The following is a 25,760-nucleotide window of genomic DNA, read 5'->3' as shown; positions in this document are numbered from 1 at the left end:
ATAATAAGAAAAGTGGAAAGAACATCATTTCACCATAAACCAGCCACGATCAGGTGCTCCCCACAAAATTTCAGACAGAGGAATTAAAAGAATTATGAGAAAAGTTGTCCAAGATCCAAGGACCACCTGTGGAGAGCTACAGAAAGAACTGGAATCAGCAGGTACAATTATTTCAAAGAACACAATAAGTAATGCACTCAACTTCTATGGCCTGTATGTACACTCATCGTGCAAGAAAAACATGTTCAAGAACGTTTAAAGTTTTCTTAACAATAGTGATGAGCGAGTATACTCGTTACTCGGGTTTTCCTGAGCATGCTTGGGTGATCTCCGAGTATTTTGGCGTGTGCGGAGATTTAGTTTTCATTGTCTCAGCTGCATGATTTGCGACTTGTAGACAGGCTGAATACATGTGGGAATTCCCTAACAAACAGGCATTCCTCACATATATTCAAGCTGCCTAGCAGTCGAAAATCATGCAGCTGAGACGACGAAAACTAAATCTCCGAGCACAGAAAAATACTCAGAGGACACCCGAGCATGCTCGGGAACACCTGAGCAACGAATATACTCGCTCATCACTACTTAACAACATTAAGGCTGTGTGCCCACGTAGTGATTTTTAAGCGTTTTTGCCGCGATTTTCAGCGCAAAAACGCAGCGAAAACGTTTAAAAATCGTGTACAGAACGCCCCCCATGCATTGCTATGGCATTCCGCACATGCTGTGCTAATGCTGCGCTTTTTTCCGCGGCGGAATCGCATCGCGGAAAAAAATCGCAGCATGCTCATTCTTTTGTGCGGAATCGCAAAGAATTGCCGTGATTCCGCACCCATAGGAATGCATGAGAATCGCTTACTTCCCGCATGTGGCTATGCCCACCATGCGGGAAGTTAAGCGTCTCATGTGCGGTTGGTACCCACGGTGTGGAGGAGAGGAGACTGTCCTCCAGGCCCTGGGTACCATACCCCTGTAAAAAAAGGAATAAAAAATAAAAAAAAATCGGGGTATATTTACCTTCCGGCGTCCCGCGCTGCATTCCCGGCATCAGCGTTCCCAGTAATGCCTTGCGGCAAGGTCCTGTGATGACGTGGTCTCGCGAGATCGCTATAGCAACGCAAGACCAACGTCATCACAGGTCTCGCAAGGCATTACTGGGAACGCTGTGGCCCGGGAATGCATCGCGGGACGCCGGAAGGTAAATATACACCGATTTTTTATTTTTTTTTAGCATTTTAACATTCTATCTTTTACTATTGAGGCCGCATAGGCGGCCTCAATAGTAAAAACCTGGTCACACTTGTCAAACACTTTCCAAGCGATGCTTCAGCATAAGGCACTAGGAAATTTCATAAGATTAAAGGAAGGTTGAATGGACAAATATACATTCTCGAAAAACATCTGCTGTCATCTACCACAACCCAATAATAAAGATGAAAAAAGAGTGGACATTTCAGCAAGACAATGATCCCAAACACACAGCCAAGGAAACCCTCAATTGGTATCAGAAAAAAAGAAAATAAAGCTGCTAGACTAGCCCAGCCAATCACCTGACCTGAATCCAATAGAAAATTTATGGAAGGAACTAAAGCTCAGAGTTCACAGAAGGAGCTCATGGGACCTTCAGGATTTGCAGTGTGTCTATGTGGAAGAATGGGCCAAAAATCACACTTGAGCAATGCATGCGACTAGTTTCTCAATACAGGAGGAGTCTTGAAGCGGTCATCACTAACAACGGCTTTTGTACAAAGCATTAATTACATTTCTGCAAGAGTGTTCAATATTTTTTTACCTGTGTCATTTTCATTATTACGCAACTTAATTTATGGATTTCTTTGCCTGTGTGGATTGTATGTTTTTTTCCGACATCTGGTGAGAATTTCATGTAAATAGCACCTTTAGCAATATAATTACGTATGATACGATCGTAATCTGCTTTCTTTACATTAGGGCTCATGTAAAACAACCATATCAGAGCCCTGTACAAGTTGAAAGTTGCAGTGAGCTGTAATGTCATCCAAAGAAGTCTATGGGGCTCTATTGTACTTTGGCACCCCTTCAAAAGACTCTAAGGCAGAATATTCCCTTAAAGGGGTATTTCGGCTCTGCTCATTTCCGCAAATGGAGGTGGGCAGGGCTGCTGAGGTCACGTTTACTGATACCTGCTGGGTCGCATCTGTGATCAGCAGGTATTGTGCACCCAATCTGGCAGGTTGCACTAGACAGGAGGTCACTGGCCCTTCTCACCTCCTGATGAGAAAGTGCATTGAGCCGGAATGCCCCCTTAATATGGTGCTGTATAGAGGCACCACATGGACATGCAAAGTGCTTACATTTATGTACCATGCAGGCCTACTTCCTAACTCCTTGATGCATACCTTTCTTTATTTTTACGGGAGTGGTCATACAAGTAATCAGAGGACCGGAAGAAAGCAATAAATAGCATTTTTTTCACTTTAAAAAAGCTCACAGGCCACGGTGTAGGCTTCATGTATCAAAACCACTAGGGCGCCATTGTTTTACTGCACATATCTGATGTCTATTGTTATTTTGCTGCAATAAGATAAATATATTGCATGGCCCAATATCTGCTATTAAGATGTCCTTACAGATAAAATGAGCAATTCCTGTAAGAAACCCAGCAGCTCTCTTTACAGTCTGGCCATTTCCACAAGTGACCTACCTGGACGCTGCTATCTCCACCTTTGTCCTTGCTACAGCTGCTGCTCTCTGCGCCCCCTCGACAGCGCGGTCTACCTTTTCCTTCGTTTTGGTGTTCTTTATGGGTATAAGTTGCTTTCTTATTCCACGGACTAAAACATTATTTTTGTACTTTCCTTCTTCTTTTGTGCCATCGGGAAATATGGTACATCCATATCCATGCCTGCGATTGTTCAGCCATTCTCCCTCGTATTTCATTCCGTTTGATCGCTCACTTACTCCAAACCCTGTGCGCTTATCATTCTTCCATTCTCCCATGTAAGTTTCTGTGGTGGTGGCATCGACGTGATCTTCTACCGGAGAATAATCAGAGTCTAGATCTCCAAAGCTAATTGTAGAATTGGCGTCGCTGGAGCTAATCCTACTCATAGCCGCATCGCTCCTCACAGAGCTGCGTTTGCTAGATATGGAGATCTTGGACTCTGATTTTCTAAGCTTGATGCTGCCCAGTAGTGACCCTCTTCTGAACAAACCCTTCTTCTTGCCCGTCATAAGCTCCGAGTCGCTGTGAAAATTCAATACAAAACCTCCACGAGTCCCAGCTGGACTGTCGGCTCCGATGTCATGGAGTACGGTGCCATTGCTCTGTTCACTACGTAATGAAGACAGAGAGGTTCTCAGTGGTGATCGGATGACTGTAGCCATACCATAGGGAACGCTCTGGCGAACGCCATATCCATGCCTCATTCCTCCCATCCATTGTCCTTGGTATGTACCTGGATAAAAACACAGTGTCAAGTAAAAACAAAAAATATGGACTTTCCAACCATCAAGCCATGCACATTCACATACTGTACAACACTGAATCTATTATCAGGATCGAGAAATAAACACTTTAACCATATTTAATCATCCATCCCTCTGGCAAATGTGCCAAAAGAAAATATATTATCACTGCCATCTTCTGATGTCTTCTGTGCCCTGGTACGACCACTCATCTTGGCCATAAAAAACGTTCGTACCCATTTCTTGAAAATGCAATACGAGCTTAGTCACACAGAAAATGAGTTAAATAGGGGATACTATATAGGGAATATATATCGACTCCTTCAAAATGTGGTGATGGAAAAAAAAGGTTTTCAATACCATGGGCAGCAAGAAGACAAAAATCAAGCTAGAAATGTCACTTGAAGCAAAGCTCATCAAGCTACGACTTGCTTACTTTCGACACATCAAACAAAGAGGGCAATCACCGGAGAAGGACATCATGGTAGGAAGAATAGAAGGAAGAAGGCTAAAAGGAAGACCAGCAATCCGATGGCATGATACTATCAAGATAACGGTGGAGGAGATCATGGTGGACTAGGCATGCACGAGATCGATCTTCCTACACATTGATCATCCATCAAGTCGCCATGGCTCGAGATTGAATCTTTAACAGCCTTCAGCTCTAAGTTAAAGCAGATGTCACCAGCGCTCACAATATATTTAGAGAGCATTTACATTGGCCAATAGCGGCCGTCAAATGACCATGGATAGGCTACATGTGATTCAGTGGGTGGTTGTTTAGTAACCGGGTTAGACAAGCTGCCAAAGTTCCATGCACCCAGAATAATCATTAACGTAATCATTCTGACTATAAAATATCGTTCTCAGGAGTACATGTCCTGTTTACACCGGACAATGTGCTGTCAGGGACAATGATTTTAATCAAGCTTAAAAATGATTTCACCTGATGAACACTGGGCGATTGACAGCCTGTTTAGCATGGCTAAGTGTTCATCCCATTTATTAGCCACCCTTACTCCATGATAATCCATGTCAGAATGGTGGGATAGTCCTAGTTGAAAGTTTAATCTCAAAAAACCTAGCTCCTACATGTCCTCCCTCTTTATCTTTACTGTATAAGAAAGTACACCAATATTTCCTATACATAGGCATGGAGTAATAAAAACACAACTGTAAGGTATACCTTTTTACAGCAAGAATCAATACCGACATACATCTTTATAAGAGAAAGAGGCCCAGCACAATTTTTTGACAAAAGGAAAAACTGATCTGTGTAGAGAGCCTTGCATGAAAGTAGATAGGTACATGGCTAGGAAATATAAGGCAGTGGGATTGAGCACTGCAGTATGGATTTTCTGAAAAAGGGCTTACTTATGGTGAAGTGCCAGGTAAGGGCAGGCGGTTGTGGGAACGGGGAACTTGCCTCCCTATCAGAGATCTGCTCCGAAGAGGATCTGTCAGCCCTCCTAATATGCCTCTCAGCTTCAAGTGTCACCTCTATAGTCTACATAGATGAGCAAATCTAATTGCAGGACACTGTATTCTGTAGCCTTCAACCTGTCTCCTACCCGCCGGCACTACCCGACGCAACGTCATTGTTACGAAGTGACATGCGTAAGATATAGCGCCTGGCCAATTAATCAGAAGATACAGAAGAAGGGAGAATGCTGCTCATGAGGATCTCGTTAGGGTTCTGCAAACCATTTTGCTCATCTGTACTACCTACTATTCAAAAATAGATGTAAACCTCCCTTACTACCATATTACCCATCCTATGAATTAATATTACTGCTCCAATTGTGCAACACAATCGCCCTTAACACAGGAAGCCCCTACTCTTGTGGTGTCTTCACAGCTACAAACAATTGAAGGCAATTTGCTTCAGATCTTGGAATCTTCTACAGGACGGCACACTTCCCCCAACACATGCAGCAGTCTCCGACATCCTGGAGACCAGCTTTATCCTTAAGTTATTTTCCTGTTTATCTTGCAATTCATCTTAACCTTCTAGTCTTATCATCTATAAGCTAAACTTCCTCAGCTGAGGTGCTGATCCCTCTGAAGAGTTTTACATATGCTTCTTGATATATCCGGACATGTAAGGTTACCATTCACCGTATGATCGTTTGGCATCCATGTCTCTTACACAAACTGGCAAATGCAGATCTGCGAGATTGGTCTAATCTTACACAAGTCTTACATCCCAAACAGAAAATACTTTCAAGTATCATAGAAGAGCTGACGACCATCGCTGCTGAACAGTAGCTGTAAGGTCCACAGTCCACATTTCCTAGAGGTTGAGAAAAGAAGTCACCTACACAGCGGTGGATAGGAATGTGGATGCCAGGCAGTGGTGGTGAACACAAAACAGCATGTAAATCTCAAAACATCAGGCGAGCGCAAGCTCTGTGGGCTAGGCCAGTTTCACACATCCAATATTCATGGTCCAAGTATCGACCGCAAAGTAGAGAAGAGTGGCTCCTGACCCGAATTCAGTAGCCCCATTTATTCCTGGCAGGCTGTTGAGCTTGGTCAGGAAATACACAGTCACTCCGACAGTACGTGGATCATGGACCATGAATGTCTGACATGTGAATCTATCCTTATAGTGCCCTATAAGTAAAAGGGCAAAGAAAGACAGACCAGTCTGGTTCAAAATGAAGGAATATAACAGCAATTTAAATAACCATGTACAACAACAATAATAAAGTCTCGTTCAGCGAACACTTGAGCTGAGATATGATCACCCGAGGACAGGATATTCAAGGAACTTGGTAGGTGAATGATCAATGGAGCCTTAAAAGCACACGTCAAACTCTGGTCCGCAAGCCAAATCAAGCTCACAGAGTGAGTATTTTTTGGCCAACAATGCTGCTCGGGAACCCCGCCCAACATCGCACTTTTGTATCGAAAACTAGGATCTCAATACAGTTAAAAGCAATGATGGAGGAGGGAGCATCAGCTGACACTCCCGCCGTAGTTAATATCCCTTTGTGTCTGACATCTCAGTGCAGCGGGCACAATGACTTCATTACAATGCGCCCGCTGTGGCGAGCAGTGCAGAGGATCAAAAGATGTGCTACGGAAACGGGAGCAGCGGGGGACTGGAGAGTGGTGGATATTTGTTTTTTATTTTTATGTTGTGCTATTATAATGTATGGAGGACTATGTTGTGCCATTATAATATATGGAGGATTATGTGGGGCCATTATAATGTGTGGAGGACTACGTGGAGCCATTATACTATATGGAAGGCAGTGCAGGGCCTATTATACTGTATGGAGGACTATTTGGGGCCCATCATACTGTACTGAGGACTATGTGGGATCCATTATACTGTGTGGGGAATCATTATGTCAGACTGTGATGGGGTCACCATACTTTTCCAGGGAGGGAGGGGGAGTTTGAGTGAGGGGGTATATTAGGGTTATCATACCATGCGTGGAAGAATTCATTGTGTGGGTATCTTAGGGTATGTTTCCACGGTCCGGAAACCCTGCGCTATAGACGGAGCGGAAAGCCCTCTCCGCCCAAAGCGCCACCCCCATAGACTGGGCTATTTATCTTGCGGAGACTGAGCATCTCTGCAAGATAAATAGACATGCTGCGGTCTAAAAAGACACGCCGCATGCCCGGTTTCGTGGGTGTGTCACCCGCGTTTTACTACGCATAGTGGAGAAGGAATTTCATAAAATCCCCTCCACTATGCTGTAACATCTGGACGCTGCGGAATAAACACTGCGTCTGTGCACAGCGTCCAACCCGCAGCTAATCCTGATGTAATCTGGCCCGTGGAAACATACCCTTACTGTGTTTGGGGGGATACTTTTATTGGCATCATACTTTATCATCTGCCTTATTCAAGTTTTTGTATCCTTTGTTATTATATATTTACATTAGGTTATTGGGTCATATGCTTTTTACTGCTCTTACATAAATTATCAGCAATGACCTTTTGCGGCTTACCCTCCTTGTGGAGTGTGTCAATGACTGCCTTCTGGCCATCTTTCATATCAGGAGTCTTCCCCATGATTGTGGAGCCTACTGAAACAGACTAAGGGACCTTTATAAACGCTTAGGGAGCCTTTGCAGATGTTTTTTGCTATTTAATTTACTGAGATAATGACTTTTGGATCTTCATTGGCTGTAAGCCATAATCACCAACATTAACACAAATAAACACGTGAAATAGATCACTCTGTAATGTCTCTATATAATATATGAGTTTCACTTTTTGTATTGAAGAACTGAAATAAATTTACTGTTTGAGGATATTCTAATTTTGCGAGAAGCACCTGCATGTACTAGCACACACAATACTCAAATGTTTTTTGTAAAATTTACATCGTAATTTATAATGTAGTGATTGAAACCTAAGAAGGTTAAAGGAGTTGAAAATTCCATCATCTGCTTGCAAATTTCTGAGAATTCTACCTTGCTGGGGAAAAAAAAAAAAAAAAAACATGATCGAGACCAACAAGTGGGTACAAGCAAGAGGAGGAAATGCTTTTCCATGTAAATTGTGTAGCACTTTGCCGTGCAAAATACCATCACAGGGATAGTAAAATATTTACTTTTGCGGCGATGCCTACCATTCCTTCCAACGTATGTAAACTCACATCAGAAGACACAGAGGACCTGTTTAATAACCAGGAATAGCGCACACTGGTGTAAACAGCTACGCTTTATACAGCACTTTACCTTCTGTCTTCTGTGCTACTACTTCATAGTGGATTGGTCAATTCCAATCCATAATACGTACAGCATCAGTAATTAATGCACAATATGACGCCACATCCCTGGGGGCACGCTATTTCTTCACCACTCACTGCTTGTGTCACATCAAACAAACAGCGGATATAAAGGATCTTACAAATTTAAAAAGACGATTTAGGGGGTTTTTTTTATTCCAGAAATAGCAGCAGCCCCGTCCATCAGCTGCGTGCGACCATTCATCTCAGCTTCATTCTCCTATAAGGTGCCGACTATAGACAAGAGGGGCGCTGTGCCTTTTAAACTCACGCAACGTCATACAACCAACAAAAAGTGTGAATAATATAGTAAAATACATATGTACAGCACCAGACAAAGGTTTGCTAACAATTACTCATGCATTGGTTTTCCTTGATCTTATTATATCGTGCACATTATAGAATCAGACTAAAGGCAGCAAAAAAAACAACGAAACACAAATGGAAGCAAGGGGTAAGGAAACAGAAGTGAAACAAACCAGAATCTGTGCTAAACACTTAAATCCCTCAAACTATCCCTCTTTACTCTTCAGTGAATGCCAAAAGGGGGTAAATCTGTGATAAGAGTAGAATTGGGTACTTTCAAGAATCTAAGATGTAGAACATATTCTGCTTTGATTCACACGTTTCTTTACTCCTTGTTTCCAGTTTCTATGTGTCCTTCATGGTTTTTCTGCCTTCAGTGTGAATCTCCAAAATGCACATTCCAATAAGAACCAGGAAAACCATGGTAAAAACAGGTGCGTATTAACAGTCGACAGGTACCAATCTATATGTTGAAAGTTTGTAGATTGAGGCTGAAGGCAGCAAAATCATGAAGGAACATAGATGGAAACAAGGAGTAAAGAAACTTGTGAATATGTGTTCCTTCTTGATTTTGCAGCCTTCAGTCTAAATCTCCAATGAGCACATTCCAATAAGTACAAGGAAAACCATTGTAGAAACAGGTGCGTATTAACAGTCGACAGGTACCAAGCTATATGTTGAAAGTTTGTACATTTAAACTGAAGGCAGCAAAATCAAGAAGGAACACAGATGCACAAGTTTCTTTACTCCTTGTTTCCATCTGTGTTCCTTCATGATTTTGCTGCCTTTAGCCTAAATCTTCAAACTTTCAACATATAGCTTGGTACCTGTCGACTGTTAATACGCACCTGTTTCTACAATGGTTTTCTTTGTTCTTATTGGAATGTGCACATTGGAGATTTAGACTGAAGGCAGTGAAATCATGAAGGAACACAGATTGAAACAAGGAGCAAAGAAACTTGTGAATCACACCAGAATATGTGCTAAACCTTAGATTCTTCAAGGTAGACCCCTTTTATTCTGATGGCAGATTCACACCCCTGTGGCATTCACTGAAAAGTAAAGGGGGTATACTCTGATTTGTTTCACACGTGTTTATTTACTCCTTGTTTCTTTGTGGTTTTGCCTTCAGTCTGAATCCACAATGTACACATTAAAATAGGAAAAAGGAAAAACATTATGTGAGCAGGTGCGTACAAACTTTCAAGCGTTGCCATATTATATATATATGTACACATATCACAGACTGGAACTCAGCTGGGAATTCTTGCAGCTCGGTGTAACATTTCACTAAATCCTAATATTTGGATTTGATTATTCCCTGCTCTTCAACTAAGGGAAAGTGAATTCTCAGAACAAAAGACATAACAAATAACCTCAAGTTTATAAAAAAAAAAATAAAAAAAATGTGCGTAAGCATCTTCCACGTGCCCTGCATGCTCTTCCCTTAAAGGGAACCTGTCACCAGGTTTGGCCGATATAGAGTGGGGAAAAAAAGTATTTAGTCAGTCAGCAATAGTGCAAGTTCCACCACTTAAAAAGATGAGAGGCGTCTGTAATTTACATCATAGGTAGACCTCAACTATGGGAGACAAACTGAGAAAAAAAAATCCAGAAAATCACATTGTCTGTTTTTTTTTCATTTTATTTGCATATTATGGTGGAAAATAAGTATTTGGTCAGAAACAAAATTTCATCTCAATACTTTGTGATATATCCTTTGTTGGCAATGACAGAGGTCAAACGTTTTCTGTAAGTCTTCACAAGGTTGCCACACACTGTTGTTGGTATGTTGGCCCATTCCTCCATGCAGATCTCCTCTAGAGCAGTGATGTTTTTGGCTTTTCGCTTGGCAACACGGACTTTCAACTCCCTCCAAAGGTTTTCTATAGGGTTGAGATCTGGAGACTGGCTAGGCCACTCCAGGACCTTGAAATGCTTCTTACGAAGCCACGCCTTCGTTGCCCTGGCGGTGTGCTTTGGATCATTGTCATGTTGAAAGACCCAGCCACGTTTCATCTTCAATGCCCTTGCTGATGGAAGGAGGTTTGCACTCAAAATCTCACGATACATGGCCCCATTCATTCTTTCATGTACCCGGATCAGTCGTCCTGGCCCCTTTGCAGAGAAACAGCCCCAAAGCATGATGTTTCCACCACCATGCTTTACAGTAGGTATGGTGTTTGATGGATGCAACTCAGTATTCTTTTTCCTCCAAACACGACAAGTTGTGTTTCTACCAAACAGTTCCAGTTTGGTTTCATCAGACCATAGGACAGTCTCCCAAAACTCCTCTGGATCATCCAAATGCTCTCTAGCAAACTTCAGACGGGCCCGGACATGTACAGGCTTAAGCAGTGGGACACGTCTGGCACTGCAGGATCTGAGTCCATGGTGGCGTAGTGTGTTACTTATGGTAGGCCTTGTTACATTGGTCCCAGCTCTCTGCAGTTCATTCACTAGGTCCCCCCGCGTGGTTCTGGGATTTTTGCTCACTGTTCTTGTGATCATTCTGACCCCACGGGGTGGGATTTTGCGTGGAGCACCAGATCGAGGGAGATTATCAGTGGTCTTGTATGTCTTCCATTTTCTAATTATTGCTCCCACAGTTGATTTCTTTACTCCAAGCTGGTTGGCTATTGCAGATTCAGTCTTCCCAGCCTGGTGCAGGGCTACAATTTTGTTTCTGATGTCTTTTGACAGCTCTTTGGTCTTCACCATAGTGGAGTTTGGAGTCAGACTGTTTGAGGGTGTGCACAGGTGTCTTTTTATACTGATAACAAGTTTAAACAGGTGCCATTACAACAGGTAATGAGTGGAGGAAAGAGGAGACTCTTAAAGAAGAAGTTACAGGTCTGTGAGAGCCGGAAATCTTGATTGCTTATTTCTGACCAAATACTTATTTTCCACCATAATATGCAAATAAAATGAAAAAAAAACAGACAATGTGATTTTCTGGATTTTTTTTTTCTCAGTTTGTCTCCCATAGTTGAGGTCTACCTATGATGTAAATTACAGGCGCCTCTCATCTTTTTAAGTGGTGGAACTTGCACTATTGCTGACTGACTAAATACTTTTTTTCCCCACTGTAAGTTGCGGCTATTACCTTTCAGGGCTGATATACAGCATTCTTTAATGACAGGTTCCCTTTAGCCCTCATTGATTGCCATTGCTGGAATGAATAGCCCCCTAGAGACGTTTGATGCGCCTTCTGCATTTTTCCTCAGGTCATTTATAAATGTAAGGCTATGTTCGCACGTTGTGTTTTTGCTGCCTTTTTAATGCAATTTTTAAGACGTGTTTTACAATATAAGCAAAGCCTATGTGATTTCAGAAATCTCATGCACACACATTGGGTTTATTTTTCTAACTGATTTAGAAAACTGCCGTTTTTTTTTTTTTAATAGGAAACAAATGGATAAGTGCAAAAACGCAGGTATCGGTGCGTTTTTGGTGCAAAAACCTTAAGGATGTTGCTCCATGATTTTTTTTTAGGGCACTAAACTTTACCAGCATGCACAAGAGACAATAAAAACGCAGCAAAACCTGCTGCAAAAAAAAAAAAAAAGTAGCAGCTTTGAGCAGAAAAAAAAAAAAAAAACAACAACGCAACATGTGAACATAGCCTAAGACTTCAGAATATCTGGTATCTGTTGTGCGGAGATTGCATCTATCCAGCTCTAAACCCGATTTTATTTAATCACCGCAGGATTGATGAAAAATGTATAAATTTCTGGGAGCTCAGCCACTGAAGCCCCCACAGACTCTAAGAATAGGGGTCCCCCAGTCTGCTGTGTTAATGGTTTCCTAACGTGATTGCGTGACCACTGTGCCATTTCGTTCTAAAGGGCCGGCAGAGACAGAAGAGCCATCAGCCCAGCAGACAGCAGCAATGGTAACACACACATTCGGGCACGTCACCTGCATGTTGGAAGTCTCAGTAGTGGGACCCATTGCTCATACTTGCATGTGGATGGTGATATGATATAGACTGTTAATTGAGAGCCCCTTTAATGAAAAGTAACGATACATGTAGGGCCACCTCGTCCCCGGGAACATGGGTCCAGATTCTCCCCTCTGCTAACTCACCGGTGGGCTCAATATCTGACGCCCCCCCACCAACCAGATAGAGTACTGTCTGGCCTATAAGATGAAGCAAGCAGAGGTGCAAGGATTGTAGTGGTCCTGGAGCCAAAGAGGGATCAACAAGTCTCTTCGTGACAGAGGAGAGTCCAATAAAATTTTTTTAAAAACCTGATAGTTGGGGAGTCCTGCTAGAGATTTTTTTTTAATCGGGGGGCTCACAAACTTTGAGAAACATCACTGGGAGCGAGATAGCAGTAATTTTCTTGTTCCAAAGTTGTGTGATTTTACAAAATTGCAGCAAAACATTTTGTTTTTGCAGCAATTTCAGAAAAAAACAAGACAACAGCAAAACTGTAATGTGTGAGTAAACCCCTAACCGGGCAAGTGACTACATACAACAGTGTGAGCAGACAGAAGAAACTGGAGTAAGACACCAAGTACAGCCATTATACACCAAGACTATAGTCACAATGCACAGCAAATAATGAACACGGGCACAGCCCATAATAAACACGGGCACAGCCCATAATAAACACGGGCACAGCCCATAATAAACACGGGCACAGCCCATAATAAACACGGGCACAGCCCATAATAAACACGGGCACAGCCCATAATAAACACGGGCACAGCCCATAATAAACACGGGCACAGCCCATAATAAACACGGGCACAGCCCATAATAAACACGGGCACAGCAAATAATGAACACGGGCACAGCAAATAATGAACACGGGCACAGCAAATAATGAACACGGGCACAGCAAATAATGAACACGGGCACAGCAAATAATGAACACGGGCACAGCAAATAATGAACACGGGCACAGCAAATAATGAACACGGGCACAGCAAATAATGAACACGGGCACAGCCCATAATAAACACGGGCACAGCCCATAATAAACACGGGCACAGCCCATAATAAACACGGGCACAGCCCATAATAAACACGGGCACAGCCCATAATAAACACGGGCACAGCCCATAATAAACACGGGCACAGCCAATAATAAACACGGGCACAGCCAATAATAAACACGGGCACAGCCAATAATGGACACGGGCACAGCCCATAATGGACACGGGCACAGCCCATAATGGACACGGGCACAGACCATAATGGACACGGGCACAGACCATAATGGACACGGGCACAGACCATAATGGACACGGGCACAGACCATAATGGACACGGGCACAGACCATAATGGACACGGGCACAGACCATAATGGACACGGGCACAGACCATAATGGACACGGGCACAGACCATAATGGACACGGGCACAGACCATAATGGACACGGGCACAGACCATAATGGACACGGGCACAGACCATAATGGACACGGGCACAGACCATAATGGACACGGGCACAGACCATAATGGACACGGGCACAGACCATAATGGACACGGGCACAGACCATAATGGACACGGGCACAGACCATAATGGACACGGGCACAGACCATAATGGACACGGGCACAGACCATAATGGACACGGGCACAGACCATAACGGACACGGGCACAGACCATAACGGACACGGGCACAGACCATAACGGACACGGGCACAGACCATAACGAACACGGGCACAGAATATAATGAATATAGGCAGCACAGAATATAATCAATGGAGCATTTGTGACCAGCTGAACATTGGGAGCAGATTTCGGGATGGACGGATGCGTCCTATGCCTTCATTACACAACAGATGCCAGATATTCTACAATTTTACTTTTACAAATGACGCTTGAAGACTCTTCATATGTTTGGATTTTTACCAAATGAGGAATAATCTATTCCCATAGAAACCTTTCTACATGATCAGAAGGATGCCAATGCAGCAATCAGCCCACACACGTCAATCTTATCCAAGTGTTCGCTCATCACAAGTATGCTCAATGAGACACGGCTGTCAGGCCTGAGTGGCAGGAGACAAATGGCCGCAGTCCGCAGCCTCTACGGCAGGTGTTTAGTTTATAGATAGTGCTGATTCCCGGTGTCATCCGTGCTCACAGGTCATTAGCTACATAACAGCTCTTCTATCATTAGCAAGGTTTTATTTCAGCTCCTGCACGGCTCATTTAATTCAGCACTAAAAGTTTATTATGTCCAGGCGAGATCCATTCTCAGAATGGAAAACTTATCAGATACCCTTTTAGGCCACATGCTGCGTATATTTTCACACTCGCTCCCCGTCAGTCCAATTCGTGCTGCTACACATGGTGTAAGATGTATACGTACATACTGTATATATACACATACATATATATCGTTACAAAGTAATGGAGTGGAGATGTTTCACTGCACTTAGTGGGGTCAGTGATGTGAATCCATAGTATTCTCCTCCAGCATAGTACATGTTGTGAGGTTTACTTTAAAGTTAAATATATGGGCTCGTTTTATGTGGACATCTACAGAGTGGGTGGGAGAATGTCCACCTTTTCTCTACCTACAGAGCAGACACCGCCGTGTGCTGAAAGGACCTGTGTGATGTCACAGTCATGTGATCAGTCACATGGTGAGGAGTCACATGGTCTGGGTTTAAATAGCTGGACTCGAGAGGCAGTCGGCATTGTTGTGTGTCTGGAGAGGACCGCTCCAGAGAAGTGGTTTTCTGCTGTGGTTTATGCCTGAACCGTGGATTGTGCCAACCCTGAGCGGGCTGACCCTGCTACTACAAGGACTGTACCTATAGTTATAATACATAAGCCCTTAAATTTTATCAACGCAGGCGCTCAAACTGTTTTCCATCACAATTCGTACAGCTTTGACGTCTGCCTCTTACACTTCGACAAACATTTTTGCACAAGTCTCTTTGGGTATTAATTTCTTGAAATGCATCTCTTATGTAATTTTTCAATTCACTGACACTTTTTGGTTTTCGACTATGAACTTTGTCCTTGAGTACTCCCCAAAAGAAAAAATCCATTGGGGTCAAGTCTGATGAACGTGCCGGCCAATCAAGTGGGCCTCTTCGGCCAATCCATTTATTAGGAAATGTTTCACCAAGATACTCGCGGACGACTCTTGAATAATGTGGAGGGGCCCCATCTTATTGAAAATAAAGGCCTTTTGAATTAGGCTGTTGCTGTAACTGGGGAACAACTTGATTCATTAGAATTTCCAGATACTTAGCTCCTGTGACTGTTCCATCAAAAAAAAAAAAAAATGGTCCAAAAACACCAAAATTTTAAATACCACCCCAAACATTGACACCAGGCTCATTTAGTTGTTGCTCTAATGTTAAATACATGTTCTCATTATACCAGTAAATACAATTATGTCTGTTAATATGGCCAGATAATTTGAAAGAAGCTTCATCACTCCACATAATGTTACCTGAAATTACTGGATTTTCTAAGGGCAACCGAGTCCGTTTCACTTTACACCATGTTTGATAAATCTCCCACTTCATAACCCTATTACACATACTGGCCACCCACTTTTGGACCACCATATATATATTATATACATATACACACACACACACACACACACACACACGAAAAGTGATTAACTTGCAATAAAAAAAAAATCTATTTTACATGTTTTCCATTTGGGATAGGTGATTAATATTAGATTGGCAGAGGTCTGACAACTGACACCCCACCAATCAGCTGCTACTGCTCCGGGCTGGAGGTGAACGGTGTACACAGCGCCGTATATAGTGGCTACTGCAGATCATCTCCTATTCATCTGTGTAACCGGTAACAGCTTATTAGTGGGGGTGCTGGGTATCCGACCCCCTCCGATCTGATATTGATGCAATATCATACTAGTGGAAGTAATTCATTTCTCTAACTTCTCCCCCCCACCATATTCCTACAGCGGGCTGTGGTATCATCTCTAGAGGCAATAATCAAGTCTGAGATTGGGAGAGCGCTCTGCCTTATTTCCTGACACGGCTTCAGCCTTGTCCTTGGGCAATGTCTGGTTTTGCTGCTCAGCTTTATTTAAAGGGAATCTGTCACTTACATCATGCTCCATCTATGCGAGCAGTGCGTGGCAGTGACAGGCAACGTGTGATATGTATGATTATGGTGTATGCTGCCAGAGCGGAGAATCAGAGGTCCATGTATTCACAATGTGGAGACCCCCCCAGCTCCTGGCTGACATTTCTGCCTATGCACAGTAATTCGGTTGCAGGCGGGGGACGTGCATGCTATGCCTGGTCAGTGATTGACAGACAGCTCGTTATCACTTGCCATAGTGGCAGCCTGGAGCGGAGAGGGATTCAAGGGGCAAAATACTATTATTACTCTTTCAGAACATTTATTACCTTTGGTAATATTGGGGAAACCCCTTTAAGAGGAAAAGCACCAAGAATAATTTTAGCATAGTTAACCCCTTTCCTAAACACAGGTGCCCCAACAATCTAGCTCTGTGCACATAGGGGCATAGTCAAAGAAGTTTAACCAGAGATCTGTTGTAAATTGTTTGAAAAGTTGCAGAATTTTTGCACAACTCTTGGGTTGCATAAAAACGTTGCGATTTTTGTCATTTTCAAGACATGAAGCCAAACCTTGTCTAATTCACGATGAGAAGTGGCGGTCCATGCTCCAGAAATCTTACTCCATTGTGGACCTGGCGAAAGATTTCTGGCCGGATGTGCTTCTTAAGGAACGAGACGCTTCTGACTCCAACATGCTGCCTTACCAGGACCAGCGAGAACATTGCCGGTCGGGATGAATCAGACCATCGTGACCATTTAATGCATCGATGAGCTGGGTCTCCTATAGCGGGAGCTGCTTTTAATGTCCCCTCCACAGTCTGGCTGATTGAGAAGCATTAGACCAGGCGGAATCCCTTATAAAGACCATAAACTGTATAAGGCGAAATTTACACTGAAGATTTTGCTATTGGAATGTTTTTAACGGACGTAATTCCTCCTTAAAAATAAAAAAATAAAAAATGCTCATTTTGGAGAAGGACGACCTCCTGAATCCGGTCTCCCAATGAAGTTTCCCGGATTAAAAGATGAACGGTAAAAGTTTCTGCTGATAATATCAGAGACACACTAAGGCATGATATGGATCCTGTTGGGTATTGTTGGCGACACATTGCAGATTTGCACAAAACAAATCTGTAATCTGAAGTGACAAAGGGCAATAATGTGCGACTATGAAAGAGAAAACAGAGAAAATAAGAAGAAATAATAGCATTTAACGTGGGCCATGTTTTTAACAACTTGGACTGTTTCCATCAAACGCTTCCGACGACTGCTATTTTCTGTTTGCCAAGGTTGTGACCAGTCCCTGGGTGGTGACATCTCGTCACACGTTCGTCTCTCATGCGCGTCCTTACAGCACAGAGTAATTGTAGTTAGTCGTATGTGCCCGCTCTCCCCACCGCTCGCAGCAGCATGGGTGCAAACATCGCTATCGGACGGGACACGTATTAAGAGCTTATGTGATGTATTCCTCTGCAGCCGGTTGTGCGCTGGAGATAAAGCCAGGGCAGGTCTGCTCCTCCAGGATAAGAAGATCGTAGGCTGTACACTAATATTCACTCACTATACGGCCAATTGTACGAGCTTGTTTATATCAATAATATACAAGATTTACTTATATATACAGTACAGACCAAAAGTTTGGACACACCTTCTCATTCAAAAGAGTTTTCTTTAGTTTCATGACTATGAAAATTGTAGATTCACTCTGAAGGCATCAAAGCTATGAATTAACATGTGGAATTATATAATTAACAAAAAAGTGTGAAACAACTGAAAATACGACATATTGTAGGTTCTTGAAAGTAGCCACCTTTTGCTTTGATTACTGCTTTGCACACTCTTGGCATTCTCTTGATGAGCTTCAAGAGGTAGTCACCGGAAATGGTTTTCACTTCACAGGTGTGCCCTGACAGGTTTAATAAGTGGATTTTCTTGCCTTATAAATGGGGTTGGGACCATCAGTTGTGTTGTGCAGAAGTCTGGTGGATACACAGTTGATAGTCCTACTGAATAGACTGTTAGAATTTGTATTATGTCAAGAAAAAAGCAGCTAAGTAAAGAAAAACGAGTGGCCACCATTACTTTAAGAAATGAAGGTCAGTCAGTCCGAAAAATTGGGAAAACTTTGAAAGTGTGACCAAGTGCAGTGGCAAAAACCCATCAAGCGCTACAAAGAAACTGTCTCACATGAGGACCTCCCCAGGAAAGGAAGACCAAGAGTCACCTCTGCTGCGGAGGATAAGTTCATCCGAGTCACCAGTCTCAGACATCGCAGGTTAACAGCAGCTCAGATTAGAGACCAGGTCAATGCCACACAGAGTTCTAGCAGCAGACACATCTCTACAACAACTGTTAAGAGGAGACTTTGTGCAGCAGGCCTTCATGGTAAAATAGCTGCTAGGAAACCACTAAGGACAGGCAACAAGCAGAAGAGACTTGTTTGGGCTAAAGAACACAAGGAATGGACATTAGACCAGTGGAAATCTGTGCTTTGGTCTGATGAGTCCAAATTTGAAAACCTTTGGTTCCAACCACCGTGTCTTTGTGCGACTCAAAAGGTGAACGGATGGACTACATGCCTGGTTCCCACCGTGAAGCATGGAGGAGGAGGTGTGATGGTGTGGGGGTGCTTTGTCGGTGACACTGTTGGGGATTTATTCGAAATTGAAGGCATACTAAACCAGCATGGCTACCACAGCATCTTGCAGCGGCATGCTATTCCATCCGGTTTGCATTTAGTTGGACCATCATTTATTTTTCAACAGGACAATGACCCCAAACACACCTCCAGGCCGTGTAAGGGCTATTTGACCAAGAAGGAGAGTGATGGGGTGCTACGCCAGATGACCTGGCCTCCACAGTCACCAGACCTGAACCCAATCGAGATGGTTTGGGGTGAGCTGGACCGCAGAGTGAAGGCAAAAGGGCCAACAAGTGCTAAGCATCTCTGGGAACTCCTTCAAGACTGTTGGAAGACTATTTCCGGTGGCTACCTCTTGAAGCTCATCAAGAGAATGCCAAGAGTGTGCAGAGCAGTAATCAAAGCAAAAGGTGGCTACTTTGAAGAACCTAGAATATAAGACATATTTTCAGTTGTTTCACACTTTTTTATTATATAATTCCACATGTGTTAATTCATAGTTTTGATGCCTTCAGAGTCAATCTACAATTTTCATAGTCATGAAAATAAAGAAAACTCTTTGAATGAGAAGGTGTTTCCAATCTTTTGGTCTGTACTGTACACTACTCACAAAAAGTTACGGATATTTGGCTTTCAGGTGAAACTTCAGGAGGATTGTAAAATGCACTCCAATCTTTTCAGGAGAATTTAATGTGACCTTCTCTAAACTTTTGGATGCAGAAGTCCAACTGTTCAATGTCTCAGTACTTTTTGCACGACTTGCTGTTCTTTAACAATGAGCAGAATGGCAAAAGTTCACAACAGGTGTTTGATCCATGAAATCACCCAATAAATGTTGGGGTTCAATTAGAATTGGCATTAAACAGGCCTCCTCATCACGCTGTACACACTTTGACATTATGAGACCAAGACAACTACAGACAGGTAGAGAAGTGGACATCCTTTGGCCAAATCGCACACTGATGACCGCTTCAATGTGAACGATGCCCGTCGGAATCGGATGAAGAGTGCCACACAACTCCAAGCACATTTAAGGGAGGCGAGAGGCACCAAGTGTCACGTCAGACCACTCAAAACCATTTACATCAGCTTGATCTGTGTGCTAGATAACCTGCAAGGTCTGATCTCACCGCAAAGCTCAGGCGTCATCACTTTGTATAGGCCAATGAGCATCTACACTGGACAAGGGACCAGTGGGCCTCAGTAATATTCAGTGATAAAAGTCAATTCACGCTAAGCTGAAATGATGGCCGCCAACGATATTGGAGACCTCTGCATGAACAACACAGGCCTAACTTCATCTTCATGGATGAAAATGCTCCAGCTTATCGAGGTTGCATCATTAGGGAGTGGCTGCTGGAGACTGAGGTACCTCAAAATGGAGTGGCCTGCACTTTCTCCAGACCTGAATCCCATAGAAAACCTATGTGATTAGCTGTGTCGAGGATCGTATCTCTGTACGCTAGAACCTCAATAGTAGGATACCATGCTTCAGTAGGCAATAACGCCACTTATTAACAGCACGAGAAAGTGTTGTCAAGCTGTAATTGTTGCTCAATGCCACGTGACCAGTTACTGAGACTGTCATATTTTGGGGGTATAGCCGCCACTGTTTTTGGTTTTTGTTTCAATAAATTGTTTGAGATGAGTAAATCACCATTGCATGCCCTACTTCCATGATGAAACATCACCGTAGAGGGAACTTTTCACGTTTTCGATAAATTTCAGCAGAAAACCAATTTTTGAGTAGTATATATGTATATACGCACTGAAGAGTTAGAATGGTTTCAAAAATAGAAGTGCTAAGTTTATCATCAAATAACAAAATGCAAAGTGAATAAACAAAAGCAAAGTCTAAATTAAATCAATATTTGGTAACCATCCATTGTCTTCAAAACAGCAGCAATTCTTCTAGTTACACTTGTACAAAGTTTTTGAAAGAACTCGTCAAGAGAGGTTGTGCCAAACATCTGGGAGTACTAACCACACATCTTCTGTGGATGTAGGCTTGTGTGAATCCTTTTGTCTCTTCATGGAATCACAGCTAGACTTGATGTCCATGTTGAAGGTATGGCTCTTGGCCACAATTCTTCCATGAAGACCACTTTTGGCCGGGATTCCCCAAAGAGTAGACAGGTGTAGTTGGTCCCACTGGTTGCTACCAGTTCTGAGCTGAGGACACTGCTGGACAACTTCCAATATCAAATAAAACCATGCATGATGAGTTTTTCATTAGCTCCACTGTTTCCCTGGCCGCCCACTGCGTCTACGGTCCTCAATGCTGCCCATCAGTTCTTGATGTCCTCCTGCTGAGAAATACAGGCAGATACTTGTCCATCATGCAACATCAGGGATGTCTTTGATTGACCTCAACTTTATTCTACACCCAAACATACAGGCAATGTCATTAAGAACAAGGAGTCCTGGAAGTGATGGCCCTCACAGTGCCCTGATCTCAACATCAGATCTGTTTGGGATTAAATGAAGAGATAACAAATATCACATCCCTTCATCCACGGAAGATCTGTTGTATCTTTTCAAGATGTTTGGAACAAGCTCCCTATTTATTGAGTTCCTTCAAAAACTTTGTACAAGTGTATCTAGAAGAATTAATGCCGTTTTGAAGGGAAAGGGCGGTCACAGCAAATATTGATTATATTTTGATTTTTGCATTCAGATAATTGATATAAATAATCTATTAACACATCTAGATGATAGACAGATTGAATGGAATCAGTGATTGCTCTCCGGATCTTATAACATTAGGATGTTATAAAGACTTTATCGCTAGAGTCAGACTGTGAGCAGATGACAGAACTTCTCATTTTCGCCATTATTTACCACGGACGGACTTATCTCTACCCAAATCTGCAGGCACAAGCAGAAAGCGCTGCACTCAGCTGTGCCGAGTCTGGAGAAACATGATCTCTAGCCACCTGCTACCCGAAAAACTCCAGAAAGAATTCAAGTTTATTCTGGAAATTAACCGCTACACTGCCAGCTGGCGAGCCCCAGCAGCACAATAGCACGCACGTAATCTGCACTGCATCACATTTACACACGGCGTTTTGTTGCTTTTTATTTTCTCATTGGCAGCTTTAATCCTCATTTTTTGTTGCTTAATATTATTATAAAGTCCCTCTTTAATGGTGACACATACGGTTTTTATTTGTGATTTTTTTTTTTGGGGGGGGGGGGGGGGGTGTTGATGGTAATTAAGAAAAAAAAGTACCACTCTCGGTTTCCTGTCTTTCCTATAGACTTCTGTATAGGACTAGATACAACACCACTAAAAACACTATAAAAAACTATTATATTTAGATCCACACACGCGCACTAGATGTCATATATGGAGAAGAAGGCATGCTGGAACTTGCAGTCCCATATGGCACGTGCAATGGAATCTAGAAGTGTGCTCCATGACAGGTGGCAGCGGTATTTGGGAGTCCGGGCTGCCGGGGTTTGCCATCCTGCTCCACGCACTGAACAGCGCACAACACAACAGTCTTACACCATTACATAGAGACAGGAGACCGGCTAGAATGCTGGAACTTGTAGTTCTCCGATATCCCAGATTAAAGCTGCTGCCTGTATTACAGCAGCAAAAGAAAAAAAAAACTCCACGACAGGTGGCAGCTTTCGGGCACAGCGATCTGCCGTACTTTTCCATCCGTCTGTGGGGCACGTTTAGGAAATGAAATGAGCCAGAAAAAAGGAATGTGAGCTAAGATCTGGAGGGCGCCGGGCTTCATGCAGGACAGACGTGAGGGCATAGGGGCATCAGACGATCTGTCCATGGCATATATAAGGGTAAAGTCGTATGGGACGGCCATTTCTGACTGCAATTCCACAAAGATGTGACTGGACAGCTATGAAGCCCAGCATGGCTCACCCCTGCCATCCTCACTGAGCAGAAAGGGGGCACAAAATGGGCACAACATTATCCATTCATAGAAGGGCGTCCGCCCCAGTGGCAGGACCCCCGGGTACATGTAAGTGCCCCATACATGACTCTGCCCCACAGGATATTGTGTGGTGGGCACCTACGCGTACAGGTTACAATCACAGGTTATATTATGTACTATTGCAGACAGCACTCTCCATAAGTTGGCATGCTTGGATTTGTAGTTCAGCAGCAGATGGCTGTATCATCTTATACCAGGGCACAGGTGGCACCGCAGCTCTGCCCCTCCAGTCCTGGCACAGGTGTGTGGATGACACTGTGCCCGTCCTGCAGCTCAGGGCTGGTGCAGAGGATCGCACGGGGATACACCGCGGGCAGCACTCACCTCCGTCTCCGTACGTCTCTATGCCGTACCCGTCCTGCAGCCCGTTGCTCCAGGTGCCCTCGTACCTGGCCGGGGTGCACAGACTCTGGCGGACCCCGTAGCGCCCCTTGAAGCCATGGGACCACTCTCCCCGGTACATCCACCTGCCCTTGGTCTCCACACCCAGCCCGTGCCTCTTCCCCTGAGCCCAGTAGCCCAGGTAGGTGTTTCCGCTGGGCCAAGTGTACACCCCGACTACCTCGAAGCCGTGCGACCAGGAGCCCGCGTACTCCCCCTGCCCCTTGGGCCCCGTACAGATGCCGTGCCCGTGTGCCTTGCCATCCTCCCAGCCGCCGCAGTAAGTGCCGCCATCGTCGAAGTCGAAACGTCCGCCCGTCATTCAGGGGAGCAGAGAGGAGCGGGAGCTAGTGACTGTGTCCCGGCGGCGGCATGCACGCTCTCCTGTGCCCTGCACCCTGCTCCGGGCGCGGCAGTACACCCCCGACATCCCACTCGCGGCTGCCAACACCCGGCCAATCCCCAGCCGAGCCCGCCGGCATCATCCGCGCGGCCCCGCCCCCTGCACGGCTCCTCCTCACCTGGCCACCGGCAGCGGTCCCAAACCGGGATGGGACACCTCAGGGGAGAGGCGCCCGGAGCAGAAGCCCTCAGTACCGGCTACTCTGTCCATAGTATCGGCCACTGTGCCCATAATACCAGCCACTGTGCCCATAATATCAGCCACTGTGCCCATAATACCAGTCACTGTGCCCATAATACCAGTCACTGTGCCCATAATACCAGTCACTGTGCCCATAATACCAGCCACTGTACCCATAATATCAGTCACTGTGCCCATAGTACCAGCCACTGTGCCCATAGTACCAGCCACTGTGCCCATAATGCCAGTCACTGTGCCCATAATACCAGCCACTGTGCCCATAATGCCAGTCACTGTGCCCATAATACCAGCCACTGTGCCCATAGTACCAGCCACTGTGCCCATAATACCAGCCACTGTGCCCATAGTACCAGCCACTGTGCCCATAGTACCGGCCACTGTGCCCATAATACCAGCCACTGTGCCCATAATGCCAGTCACTGTGCCCATAATACCAGTCACTGTGCCCATAATACCAGCCACTGTGCCCATAATACCAGCCACTGTGCCCATAATGCCAGTCACTGTGCCCATAGTACCGGCCACTGTGCCCATAGTATCAGCCACTGTGCCCATAATACCAGTCACTGTGCCCATAATACCAGTCACTGTGCCCATAATGCCAGTCACTGTGCCCATAATACCAGTCACTGTGCCCATAATACCAGCCACTCTGCCCATAATATCAGCCACTGTGCCCATAATGCCAGTCACTGTGCCCATAATACCAGTCACTGTGCCCATAATACCAGTCACTGTGCCCATAATACCAGCCACTGTGCCCATAATGCCAGTCACTGTGCCCATAATACCAGTCACTGTGCCCATAATACCAGCCACTGTGCCCATAATACCAGCCACTGTGCCCATAATGCCAGTCACTGTGCCCATAGTACCGGCCACTGTGCCCATAGTATCAGCCACTGTGCCCATAATACCAGTCACTGTGCCCATAATACCAGTCACTGTGCCCATAATGCCAGTCACTGTGCCCATAATACCAGTCACTGTGCCCATAATACCAGCCACTCTGCCCATAATATCAGCCACTGTGCCCATAATACCAGCCACTCTGCCCATAATACCAGTCACTGTTCCCATAATGCCAGTCACTGTACCCATAATACCAGCCACTGTGCCCATAATGCCAGTCACTCTGCCCATAATACCAGCCACTGTGCCCATAATATCAGCCACTCTGCCCATAATGCCAGTCACTGTGCCCATAATACCAGCCACTGTGCCCATAATACCAGCCACTGTGCCCATAATACCAGTCACTGTGCCCATAATACCAGCCACTGTGCCCATAGTACCGGCCACTGTGCCCATAATACCAGCCACTGTGCCCATAATACCAGTCACTGTGCCCATAATGCCAGTCACTGTGCCCATAATACCAGCCACTCTGCCCATAATATCAGCCACTGTGCCCATAATACCAGCCACTCTGCCCATAATACCAGTCACTGTGCCCATAATGCCAGTCACTGTACCCATAATACCAGTCACTGTACCCATAATACCAGCCACTGTGCCCATAATACCAGCCACTGTGCCCATAATATCAGCCACACTGCCCATAATATCAGCCACTCTGCCCATAATGCCAGTCACTGTGCCCATAATATCAGCCA

General features: G+C 44.4%; 1 protein-coding gene across 4 annotated transcripts in view; it reads right to left on the bottom strand.

Moving 5' to 3' along the window:
* Window positions 1-23,986, bottom strand: part of JPH1 (junctophilin 1) — a 157,469-nt gene extending 133,483 nt beyond the window's left edge. For 2 of the 4 annotated variants that reach the window (XM_073550773.1, XM_073550774.1), the window contains exons 1-2: window positions 23,484-23,986; window positions 2,684-3,437 (exon numbers count right to left, since the gene is read on the bottom strand). In XM_073550773.1, the coding sequence (XP_073406874.1) occupies window positions 2,684-3,437; window positions 23,484-23,862 (1,133 nt within the window). In that variant the 5' untranslated portion in view covers window positions 23,863-23,986. The remainder of the gene's footprint in view (window positions 1-2,683; window positions 3,438-23,483) is intronic. The other 2 variants (XM_073550775.1, XM_073550776.1) reach the window with 1 other exon arrangement.
* Window positions 23,987-25,760: the final 1,774 nt, after the last annotated feature.

This window comes from Dendrobates tinctorius, unplaced genomic scaffold, assembly GCF_039654945.1.
Source record: "Dendrobates tinctorius isolate UK_male_01 unplaced genomic scaffold, ASM3965494v1 ptg000169l, whole genome shotgun sequence".
Lineage (NCBI taxonomy): Eukaryota > Metazoa > Chordata > Amphibia > Anura > Dendrobatidae > Dendrobates > Dendrobates tinctorius.
Note: the sequence above shows the minus strand (reverse complement) of the source record. Positions and strands in the feature narration are given on the sequence as shown.